At 36.7% G+C, this 12,184-nt stretch overlaps 2 protein-coding genes across 9 annotated transcripts in view; one reads left to right on the top strand and one right to left on the bottom strand.

The window, feature by feature from the left end:
- The window catches only part of LOC105040359 (glutamine--tRNA ligase), a 57,628-nt gene extending 53,407 nt beyond the window's left edge, over positions 1-4,221 (bottom strand). Inside the window, 6 exon segments of the mRNA XM_010916839.4 lie at positions 43-104; positions 1,548-1,643; positions 3,023-3,122; positions 3,414-3,485; positions 3,564-3,614; positions 3,887-4,221. Coding sequence (XP_010915141.2) covers positions 43-104; positions 1,548-1,643; positions 3,023-3,122; positions 3,414-3,485; positions 3,564-3,614; positions 3,887-4,024 — 519 coding nt within the window. The 5' untranslated portion in view covers positions 4,025-4,221.
- A 312-nt stretch (positions 4,222-4,533) lies between these two features.
- On the top strand, positions 4,534-11,080 carry LOC105040360 (single-stranded DNA-binding protein WHY1, chloroplastic). Of its 8 annotated transcripts, none has more exons than XM_073254818.1 (8): positions 4,536-4,837; positions 4,957-5,054; positions 5,306-5,398; positions 6,835-6,929; positions 8,639-8,712; positions 9,070-9,158; positions 10,246-10,472; positions 10,793-11,080. In XM_073254818.1, exons 1-7 carry the CDS (start codon positions 4,612-4,614, stop codon positions 10,369-10,371), a joined length of 801 nt encoding a protein of 266 aa, XP_073110919.1. In that variant the 5' UTR covers positions 4,536-4,611; the 3' UTR covers positions 10,372-10,472; positions 10,793-11,080. The 8 variants fall into 8 exon arrangements, with proteins under 8 accessions (XP_073110923.1, XP_073110919.1, XP_073110920.1 ...); XM_073254819.1 differs by having other exon boundaries at positions 10,759-11,080; XM_073254820.1 differs by having other exon boundaries at positions 4,539-4,837; positions 4,960-5,054.
- The last annotated feature ends 1,104 nt before the right edge of the window (positions 11,081-12,184 follow it).

Genomic DNA, 12,184 nt, shown 5'->3' with positions numbered 1-12,184 from the left:
AGATAGTGCAGAATGTTCTTTGTGTGAATATAGCTGTAAGACCTTCACAAGTTTAGCATCAGTCCATGGATGCCGCTTTCTAACTTGTCCACAAAGGTTCCCAACTGGAACAAAAGAGTGACAGGTGATAATCAGCTTTACCAAAGAACTGGAATAGCAGAAGAAGAGAAGCAATCCAATAATCAAAATATGGAGCGACCATTAAATTCAATCATATTCTTTTTTTCCTTTTGAGATTGTCTGATCCAGAACAATTAGATGGTTCAATTCCACAGTTTTTGCTTTTCAGATTGTCTGACACCATATATTTGTTATTAATGTAACGAATCTGATGTATTTTGTTAATCAGTTAGCAAGCCTAGGAAATAATGAATATGGAGATGAGAATCCTAGCATCCCTACCTAACAATGAGCACAGTAAGAATCCTAACTACCTGTCCAGTACTCTTGTTGTCAAATGAAATTAGGGTATGGGGGGCAACCTGGTAATGAAAGTTTCATTTACTAACTTTGTTGAGTCACTGGATTCCAACAGTGACTAGAGAGTTATTGATTGACAAAGAAGGTCAGTAGTATTCAAGGCTAAGTAGTATTATCTATCAATTCATATTTAACAAGTAGAGCAGCATGCTCAATCTTCAGCATGTTGACTTAAGGTCCAGCTCACAAATGACCACAACATTATAAGATGCCAACACCTCATCAGATACATAACAAATTAGATACGATCACAAATGTACCTGTTTTTATGTTACCCTGTTGGAGACAATTCACTTTATATTACTAATAAACATGGGGTGTCATGCTCAGCCTAGGCAACAGATGTTGCATTTTCTACCCTTAAATATATGATATACAAAGAATACATGCAACCATTCATGATTTGCCGGTGTCTATCTCATTCTGTTCCATAACTAGAAAATTTAGAATAAAATGAGCTCACAAGTTTATGCATCACAAATAGCTTGCTTGAAAAAAAATGCGGAAAACTTGAATTACTCGACTCATTACAGCTATAGTATAGATTGGTACTGTCGGAGGATGACAGATGGCAGATCCATTTGAAGCTTGATTACAATAAAACTAAGGAAAATCAACTGCTTAAGATAGGAATGATGGAAAGAATGACTAATACATTTCGCATGGGTCTATGAAGCCTTTTATGGAAAATCTGTAAATGTCACAAAATTTTGGCACGACAGGGGCTCAGGATCAGAAAAATAAGACTTCAAGAACAATTACAAAACTGAAATACATTTCTTTTAACTATTGAATGTAATAAAAATGAATTGCATAGGTCGCTAGAGCCAGGTTTCCTGCAATATGATTTTGCTACTCAAAAGACACTTGATAATGCTCAAAAACTCCTATGCTGAATGATGAAGGTCGACAGAGTATTTCAACAAAATGCAAATCCTATAGCACTTAGAAGATGGTGCCTATAGCCGATCTGCGATGACCGTCATTCGAGAAGTGAATCACAAAAAATAATATAGCTGCCACTCAAATATACAAAAGCATAGAAATTTTTTATTTAAAGAAAAGACCATTTATATGATAGCGCAACTCCAGTATGGCATCCATATTTTCTTCCAGCATTGCAGTAACTGCTGACTGAATTTCTTCAATGGAGACCTCCACACCTGCATATCAGGGAAACAGAGTTAGTTATTAAACAAAATACAAGCAAACAGAAAGTCCAACTGATCCTTTAGACATTATTAGAAAGGTTACAACCTACAGATCACATCCTTGTCAAGATTAACATCATAAGAGTTGATATTTATGAATCCTAAACAACATGGAAAAGTGTCCACCAATCTATTTCTCACTAGGATAAATTCTCAAGAAGTTTAATTATGTTGAAAATATTCTTAAATGTCACAACTTACAATGCAAAACAATACACTGAGCGTACGCATTAGGCAACTACATAGCAAAAACATGTTGTGTCATTGAGAATCAAAGGTATAAAAAATAAATTTTCAGCATGTTCAGCATTCCAACTCTTCCCAATTTGTAGGCTAGTAAGAGCTCTCTTCAAAACATTTGGTATTACTCACCAATGGAAGGCTCTCAAGATACAACCTCCTTATAATCAAACTAAAACTGACAAAGAAATAGGAAATAGGTTGGTAGGGTAAGTTATTTCCAAGCCTTATCAGAAGGGGCATGAAAGAATCAAATAAATCCGCTAAAATATTTTGTATAAACTCTATCTAACTGGTACATCATGGCACTTTCAAGTTACCAATAGGAGTCATTTGGCTGTGAAACTAACAACTATCAAGGCTTGCCGTACCGATAGATATTGTACCGTATCGGGCATACTGTACCATACCAAATATCAAAGTGGTATGCTGTCTCATACCATATTGACCCTTGATATATTGTCTCATACCATTCTGAACTATGTACCGATAATATAATAGGATGGTACCGATATGAGGTCCCTTACTGAGATGGCGAACCTCAAGCATCTATCAGAAAATAACCTCACCAATAAAATAAAGCTATGGGTATGAAAAATTGCAAATATATGATCTTGTAAACCTAACATTAAATGATTCTTATAAATTCAGAAAGTTAAGACATCTTCCGATCAGTATTTATTCTACTATCATATAGTTAAGTTTTATAAATATTGTATATAATGCGCAGTCATATGAGAAATCATTTGATAAAGAAAGCAAGAGTTCAACTACAAGAGATTGTGTGTTGATAAATTTCTCACACAGAAAACAAGTAAAATAAATAAAAAGGATAGATAGCAAGAAGCAAAAAAAAAAAGGGTTTCATCTAAATTCCTACAAGTCTTGACATGTAGCTCACACAGCAAGTCAGCAACAAGAAGTCATGTCTAGAGTTTAGAAAAATATAAACAGTTGCTTGCATGACCACTTAGAGGATCTTAAATTATAGCTCATCCAGGCCCTAAAAGTTCCTAGACCCAGCCATCTTTCATGTCCTCGGACACCATTAATGATTAACATCAGAATGAAAATACGCACAGCAAACATACCTACACCACAGGATTCTTCAAAATCTTTCGATTGAAAAGCTTCAGGACCCACATTCGAGAGAAATGTTAGCGCCGCATCTAGCTGGGCAGGGTTCTTTATCTGCAAAATTCATCCATAATGAAGAAACCAGAAATTGATAGATAACACCTCAGAAAGCCACGATAACAAAAAGAAAATTTAAGAAAAGAATGCATATAAAATGCAGTTCGTTACAGTTTTGCAACAGTCACAAGTTTTCATCAGCAAAGCACACTATACAAGAAAGTTTATGCCAGTTTCAGTGCAATAGGCTCTATAATATTGTTCACTTGACATATGAATGAGGAAAAGATCAAAAAGTTGCGAAGATGTCTGCATAAGGAAAATTTGATGAAACTGCAAAGGTATTACCTTCAATGAGATAATGTATTCAAGTAAAACTGGCCGGTGGATGAGTGCATGGGCTGGGTATTTCGTTGCGACCTGCTCCACTAGAAAGAACCATCATTAGAAATCACTTGGATTCTCTGCTACGCCACATGTAACAGCGACCAAGATTACCATATATAAGAGATTCCCAACGGTCTTGCTGCATCCATCTACAACTTTAGCCTGCAAAACATACAATAATTTCATGGTCAGCGAAGCAGCTGAGCCAAGAAATTTTTCAAGAACTACCGACAGAGCAGATTTCAAGAATCGAAATTTTCCAAAAACTTAGCATTGATTCTTCAAGGAAAGATCATCCGGACCCAAGAGCCAAGAAGAAGAGAGAGAAAGCAAGATGGTAAAAATTTTCAAGAACATAGCATCGGCATGTCGAGTCTTTTTGAAGCCCCCAAAAGAAGCAAAGGGAAAATGAGAGCATAAAAAAGATCACATACCTCTTTGATGACCGCCGTAAGGTTTGCGGTGACCTTAGGATTTACGAGGGCGTTCTCCGCCGTGCGGCGGTCCAATCCGATGGACAGGAACATGTCCAAGAGCTGAACCTCGCCGCCCTTCTCCTCCGAGACCACCATGGCCGCCTCTGATTCTTTTCAGAGAGAGGTGGATGAAGGGCTAAGAGAGCGGAAGAACGATAGGAGAAACGAAAAGGAGAGAGTGTTTTATTCCAGAGTTTTTCTTCCGTGCTCGGATTTATATAATGGAAGGAGTGGATTTGACCGCGCACGAAGACGGCGAGACCAGAGGCGCAGGAACCTTGGGCCGCACGCGATCCCTAGGGCTCCGAAGTGGGGAGCCAACAAACGTGGTGGCAACGGCCGGGTCGGGTTACCGGGTCTTTCATAACCCGACCCGGAATGCACTGTTTTCAGCTCTGAGTTAGTTACTAAATAAATTTCCGGAAAAAAAAAATACGCGTTTTAGAGGCTTTATGTTACGCGTATGTTGCTTTCTCTGATATATATGTCTCTGGATGTTGTTTGTAGCTTAAAACGAACGCATCAGATGGGAAACAGGTTAACGGGCGGTTTTCGCTGCTGCACATAAAAGATCCGCCATCTTGGAAGTAAAACGGCCGCTCCGCCCGAAACGAGGGAACAAGAAAGGTAGAACCCTCCCGAATCCCTCGGGTCGCTCTAGTGGTGCAGATTAGAAGCAAGCAATGCCGCTACGCGGGTCCTCTCTCGTCTCTCTCCAGAACTCTCCCTCTCCTCATCCTCTCCTCCCCTCGAATTCCTTCAAGAATGTGCTCTCTCCTGGAACCCTGGCTCCCAATAGGAAGAAGCTCTCAGTCTCCTGCCGTCGCTCCGACTACTTCGACCAGCAGAGGTTCGCGTCCCCGACGCCCCGGGACTCCTCTTTCGCTTCTCAGCCCCCCGGAGGTCCCGGTTAGCTCCTTACTTTACATCGGGGGAAAAAAATCAACGACCAAGTGCCGAGCTTCCTCTTTCCTACTTCTGGATTCAAACAAAGCTAACCCTTTGCCGTGTTTCGCTACTCCTCTTAGCAGTTCAATCTTCTAGGGTTTTCGTGGGGTACTCCATCTACAAAGGGAAGGCCGCCCTCACCGTGGAACCGAAAGCTCCCGAGTTCACCCCATTGGATGTATGTTTTCGCTGCTTTACACCAAAATTTCCCCCTTTCCTTTCAATTCTGATTGAAAGGTGGTTCCTTTTTATGTTTTTTTTCCGTTAGTTCCAGCGTTGATTCTAAATTATTTACCTTTTCCGTTACATGTGCGGAGGATGATTTTGGTTGAAAACTTTCGCTCTTGATCACGCCGGAAAGATGGAGTCTTTTTTGTTTTTCTGTCGGACCCAGAGTTACTCATGTCTTTAGGATTTACCAATGCGCAGTCTGGGGCGTTTAAGCTTTCAAAGGAAGGGTTCATTCTCCTTCAGTTTGCTCCTGCAGCAGCAGCCCGGCAGTATGACTGGAACAGGAAGCAGGTTTTTTTAGAATCTCTTCTTGCTTTTGATTAAGATGAATGTTTTAGTTAGATTAAGAATAAATCTTATTTACATTCTTCAGAAACAGATGATCCTTCAAATAATTAAGAACAAGCTTGTGCGTGAAAAGGGTGGTTCTTATTAAGGTTAACTTGGAGTTGGATTAAGATCATTCTCATATTTGAGATGGAGAATCATATAATAATATTTTAGAAATAGAATATGTTCTGGAAGAAAACAGAATAGAGGGGTGTATGAAATTGTATGTCCTAAGAAAAGAAAGCGATCCCAACCTTTTTGTCTAAACAATCCTTCTTTTACTACGGAGATACTTTCAGTGTGCTGAGGCTCAACTAGAAGTCCTTACAAGTTAAGTGGGCCATCTAATCTTATCCTTTCGCCATGTAATGCAGCAGTCTGGGTTTCTTTTTTCATTTTGAATATGTTAAAAAGATTCTTTTTTGGTAATTCTCTCATGATAACTGGAAAATCAGTAAGTTATCTTCATATGGCATCATCTACTTGAGTTTCATCCTATATTACTTCAAGCTTTCTAATCCTTAAGCTAATGTACTATAAAAACTTCTTTTTATACCATGAAACTGCAAACAATTTGTGCCCTTGACAGGTGGAGAAAAAAGAAATCCCAAAGAAAAGTTGACTAGAAATAGTGAGAAGCTTGGAACATTTCCATTTATCAAGCATGTTAAACTTCTCTGCACTTGTTTGAACTACAAGGATGTGATAGTCCTCTGGTTTACTTGTTCCTTAGTTGCCATAAGCGGCTTTGATACAGAGTTCCTTCTCTGGATTCAAAAAAATGATGTGGTAACAGTAGTTCCAATCTCAGAACTCCACAGCATGGGTAGAGGTCGAGTTTCACGTTGCATCTAAGAATGTATTCACACACATAAGCTAATATAATACATGAATACTGCCTGCAAATTTCTTTAATTCAGTGTTGTTGTTGGAATTCTTTGTGCACCTGAACTTTTTTAAAATATATATATTGGCGAAATCAAGGTACTCTGGAATAATGCTCATCACACTTATACAAATAGATCAAATTAACATGAAAACTCAGAGAATTTTCATTTTCTTAAGTGGTGGCATGTTTTTTTACATGCCTTGCTTTTTTTCTTTTTTGTCTATGTTGGATTTTTTGTGTTCAATTGTAGACTTTTACTGTTGAGTACATTTATCCGATTTTAAATTTGTAAATGTTCTTTATTACATGCAGTGTAATACATATATATGTTCTATATCAGCAATGTATGCGTTCTTGATTTTGCATTGTAAATGTTGATGATTCTTTTGCTGCTGTTGGATCAAGTGTGACATGTTGTTCATACCTAGCAAAGATTTATTTCATTTTTCTGAAAATTAATGCATGCGTATCAGGATTAAATTTTGTATTTTGCTTACATTCAATGTAGGTTTTCTCTTTATCTGTACCTGAGATTGGCACTTTACTGGCTCTTGGTGGAAAGGACTCATGCGAGTTTTTTCATGATCCATTTAAGGGAAGAAGGTAACTTTCTTACTCTAAAAATGTCTATAGTATGTATAGGTATTTGGATTCAATGCAAGATTTTTTTTTTCTTTTTTTTTTCAAGGAGAATCTTTGATGCCTGTGAGATAATATGGATGATTTAGTGGTTCATATGATATAAATCTACTTTTTTACTTGAACATTTGCTTTAACTATCTGATGGTCTATGGTCATGTTTGCAAACTTGTTAATAAATATAACCATCTTCTTTTGATTATCTGTTATATGATGTTTGTCAAACTTCATTAAATTCAGATGAAAGAGACCTTGTTTATGAGATACTTTATTTTGTGCTGGCTTGTTGGAGTTAACTTACACTCTCTATACTCATTTGCTAATTTTATGTAAACTCTACTGAAAGAGCTTATTTAATGTTTTAAGATTTTTTGTGCATTTCACTGAACCAAAACTTCTGACCAACTTCACTTGAACAGGTTTTTTGAACATAAAAACTGGACACCTTTTCATTAACTTACACTAGACTTGGTCCAGATAGTGAGCTATGCTATCTATGGCCTTTGCATGAGTCCCATGATAATTGATGCTCATGTTAGTTGCAATCTTATCCGCAGCTGAGCTTTGGACTCACGTCACCTTCATGTATTTTTTTTCAATCTCATGTTGATCATAATAAGCCTATAGCTAACAAGCTTAGGTGAGAACTTTAAGTTTGTTTATCTCTTATGTGAAAACTTCACCTTATGAATATTGAAGGTTAGGTTAGAGGCTTACTAGTTTCTCATTTGAGCCTTAAGATTTTTGCACATCTCATGTGAAGACTTCTCTTCTCATAGTCAGAACACGAACCTAAATGTTCCCAAGAAACTCACCTGATGTTTAGAGATTCATGTGTTTTAGAATCTCATTATTCATGGTTTGAAAGTTAGCTTGGATGCTCTGGTGCATGTCATATGGTCTCCAAGGTTGAAAGTGGCTCTCACTTCATGTGCTTTGCAGGTTTAACTGAAAGTCTTGAATATTTATGTGTGACATATGCATTGTCCCAATTCAAGTGGTCCTATGAGACTAGATGCTTGTCTGCATATGCTCGCCAAGGATTAAATTGTTCAGGTTCATCAATTATACAGGACTAAACATTGACCTTTACTTGATTTGCTATTCATAGAGCAACCATATGGCCTGGGCTAGAGCCTTAGGGGAGGGACCAAAGGGCAACATGGCACCCCCAAGTTCTTAAAGCCCCTTAATCATCCTATAGTTTCAGTAACATTTTTCTTTTGTTTCTGGGCCTTTATTCCTCTGTCCATTACCCCCTTCTAAAACTAATCCATAACAAGTTTTGCCCTTGTCCCAAAACAAGTCCACAAGTTATTTTATCATGCTTGTGGAGGATTAAATTTTTGCAATATATCAATATTTAACTACAAACAAAACTTGCATGGCTAAAAAATTAATACAGTGGATTATACTTGGTCTAATTTGCGGGTCTTGTTGTGTCTTGTTTTGAATGCATCTTTCATCAGCCAGACATATATGCAGAAACATGATGGGTAAGTACATGCTGAAAATAGACTGAACAAGGCTTGTTGCATGTCGGCATGGTATGTGTGACTATGACAATTGTCAGTTAAAGTATTCTGCAATCTTTTTGTCTTGGTAAATGCTTGTTTATTCTTCTTATCCGAATGGAACATCTTAGTTAAAATCCATTTTCGTTTTTTTGGCAGTGAAGAAGGCAAGATCCGGAAGGTTTTTAAAGCAGAACCTCTTCCAGATGGCAGTGGCCACTTTTTTAATCTTAGTAATTTCCTCATCTAATTTATGTACTAGCTCAAAATGTTTGAACACAGCAGTTGATGCTTTTTAAGTCGCTTTCATTAGATACATGTGGCATAATGATACTTGGCAAATTGCATGCATCTAAAGTTTTGAGCCATGTAGGTTATGCATCTCGTAATTGCTATACTTGTATACGCTTAGGTTTTGTTATTACACATATGCAAAAAGGTAAGCTTCAGATGATTGTTTTTAGAAAAATAAATGTAGCATGCCAACTCCACTTCTATATGCATATAGCTTATGAACATTCTTCTTTTTGAAAAAGAAAATGGTAACCCAGATTTCTTTAAATATATATTTCTCTCATTTCTTTTTGCAGGTGTTCAGAATCGCCTCCTGAATGTGGATGAAAGCATTTACATTCCTATCACTAAAGCAGAGTTTGCAATTCTAAATTCAGCTTTTAATGTATGGCTCTGTCTTACTAGATGCTACTGCAATTTTCATCATCGCCATTTTGTAATGAATTAGCTCATGATTAAAATTTAGTTGAAGTAATTAAATATAGCAAAAAGCTTTTGTCTTAGGATTTTATTTAGTTAATATAGTAGTTGTTGGCGCTCATTTCTGTAGCACTTATGAAATTCAAATTTATTCATTTTCTATTTTCTTTGACATACTCTAATCAAATCCCTTAATAAAGGCTTGAGAAAATCATAAAGGACCTGAGGAAAAATGTTTGGAGTAGGAAATTGGTCCAATGCCCAAGTGTGATGTAGCTCAGCTCTGTTGAGAATGGTATTAGGGAAACATCAATCAGTATTTTCTCTATGTTTTTAGTCTGACAAAGTCTTGTTTGGGTGGGATCTGCTAATATTCGGGAAAACTCCTTTTTGAGGGGGTTAGCAGAAAACAAATTATTCAGTTGCAGTCCCTTTTTGAGTGGCCCTTGACTGCTTCATGCAGAGCACGTGCAGCATTTGAGGCTTTCATGTTATATATGGTTGATGCTTAAAAATTAAAACATTTTCAGGCACCTCCATTGTTGCTAGTAATAAACATCATAATATATCTTATAGTTGCAGTCATGATCGTGCATCTTTTCAAAGATATCATGTTTTCTTCGGCTTGGACAGGTAAGCGGAAAAAGAGAAAGCGAAGTGGGAAACTCCATTGTTGAATCAGTTAATCACAATCTTGCTGTCTGTGACATGTAGTGCCTTATCTGATCTGCTTTTTATGAGTTGTGCACAATCTAACTGCAATCTAACTTTCTGGTGTTTTAAATTTCATTCTGTTCATTCCTTTTGATTTTACAGAAGAGAATGTGAACACTGAAAATTCTATGTGCTTATCAATTAATCATAATTTATTTATACTTGTGGCAACATGCTGCACTTATTAAATGTATGTGGATAAAGAAATAAACTGATGTGAACTTGGTATTAATATATGTATTTTAGTTTTCTTTGGCACCATGAGTTTTGGTATGATCTGTTCCATTTCTTTTAATCTAATGGAAGTATATTTATGTCTGAGTTTTATGGTATGTCAGCGAATGGAATCTGATGTGTTTGCAGTTTATCTTACCATACCTTCTGGGTTGGCATGCTTTTGCAAATGCCATCAAACCAGAGGACTCCATTCGTTCAAACAATATGACTGCGCGATCCGGAGCTGAATTGGAATGGGGCAGGTGAAGAATGTGGCACGAAGAGATGCATGACAGATGTTCCCTTTCAAGTCCATTTCTTCGAGGAAGAAACTTTTGTATTCCTTCATGTAAGTATGCAAATGAATATTTCCTGTTCTTACTTTAGTGTCACCCTCACAAATTTTGTCGGCTAAATGCTGGACACGTGAATGTTGTAAGTTTGTTTATTATTGCTATAAATACTTGATTAGCCAAATTAGTGCTTATTTTTGTTTTCACACTCAACAATATGTATCATCAATAAAATATTGAATATGTGAAAATAGATTGTCAATGTCTTTCACTCTTAATTATAGACATTCTTATTACACTTATGTTACTATGTCATTGTTGTTATCATTGTTTTACTGACAGGAACGAAATTTCTAATTGATGGCATTCTTTATAGGCGTCCACTTCAAGAAGTCTTTGCCTGATCACCTGTGTCAACGATAATCCTCAACTCATAGTCCAGAGTAGTCTGGCATCATAGTAATTTGCTTATCCAAGCTCTGTTTGTTTAATCTTGTGTTTGATGGCTCTGGATCTGAGCAAGCTATGGCCAGATCGCCATGAGCCTCTTAAGGTCATTGTTATAAAAATTGTATCTTGGTCTACTCCTTGATGGAGTTGCTGTGTCTCCAAGATAATGCAGCACTGTTTTGAAAAATTGTTAGTAAATCGCTCTTTCTTAAAATTTGGAAAGTTGAGGTTCCTATTTCCTGCTCAATGCAAAATCGACCTGTAAGAATTATGGGCTCCAACCAACTGCATGCAAGTTTGAACTTTTGGAGCTATTTAGTATTATATAAATTTGTTTTGTTTATGGAGGCATCCTCCATAATTTGACTTGTCCTGTAGTCATATGATACGTACATATTCCTTGGTAAGAAAGTTGAAATTAGTCTGCTAATAAGTATATGTCTGGATTTATACGTCCTTAAGTTTGAGCTAGCTCTGCCGAGATATCTAGGATGATCCTAAACATGGATTGCAAAAAATGAATTCAGGTATTTTCTTTTCGCATCGTTTCTAGGTTGCCCATTCGGTTCCTGTTTCTTCTCTTCTTTTATTTCTGCCCTGCACTCTTCAGGAATTCCCTTCTTTTATTTCTGTTCTGTACTCTTCAGGAATTCCATTAGTTGGAACACGGAATTTTGAATTTTCTTTCCTGTTGGGTTCTATCATTCGCTCCAGCATAAGAGATTATAGCTTCTTCTGGGGCAGACAAACGGGCTGTACATGGTAAACTTTCGGCATGACTTATGTTTGTTTGTGCAATGAAAATTCAATAAATTCAACGGTAGTTTCCATTCATCCTGAAAAATGACTTCTCGCCATCATGCCTAAGGTTGCATTTGGTGTAGATAAAGATAATGTAGATTACTTATAATTTGGATAGATTATCAATAATATTAAGTACTGTATTTGATACACACAGGTAACATTGTAATAAAATTATTGAGAATTTTGATTGATATATTTTATATGATAATCAAATTATTGATAATGTAACGTCAAATTTTTAAAATATCTTTAAATCAAATTATTAGTTTAGCATTTTAAACTATTTATTTAATTTTTTTAATAATAAAAATTATTATAAAAAAATAATTTATATTATTTTATAATATTTATTATTTTTTTATTTTTTTCTCATTCCTTATCCTTCTTCCGCATGCCCCACTCCGACCATCCATCCCTCTCCCCCTCCCCCCACCCTCAGTGCTTTCATCACTCTCCGATCTTCTGTGCCTCCTCTCATCCTCCCGCACCGTCTTCTGTCCCTCCGACGGTTTCG

This window comes from Elaeis guineensis, chromosome 3 (genome assembly GCF_000442705.2).
Source record: "Elaeis guineensis isolate ETL-2024a chromosome 3, EG11, whole genome shotgun sequence".
Classification (NCBI taxonomy): domain Eukaryota; kingdom Viridiplantae; phylum Streptophyta; class Magnoliopsida; order Arecales; family Arecaceae; genus Elaeis; species Elaeis guineensis.
The sequence above is the reverse complement of the archived record's forward strand: the minus strand, read 5'-3'. Positions and strand labels throughout refer to the sequence as shown.

Coding starts and splice junctions, on each gene's coding strand:
- LOC105040360 (XM_073254818.1), top strand. CDS start 4,612: ATGCCGCTACGCGGGTCCTCTCTCGTCTCTCTCCAGAACTCTCCCTCT. Junction 4,838..4,956: donor TCAGCCCCCCGGAGGTCCCG/GTTAGCTCCTTA, acceptor TACTCCTCTTAG/CAGTTCAATCTTCTAGGGTT. Junction 9,159..10,245: donor TTCTAAATTCAGCTTTTAAT/GTATGGCTCTGT, acceptor ATGGTATGTCAG/CGAATGGAATCTGATGTGTT.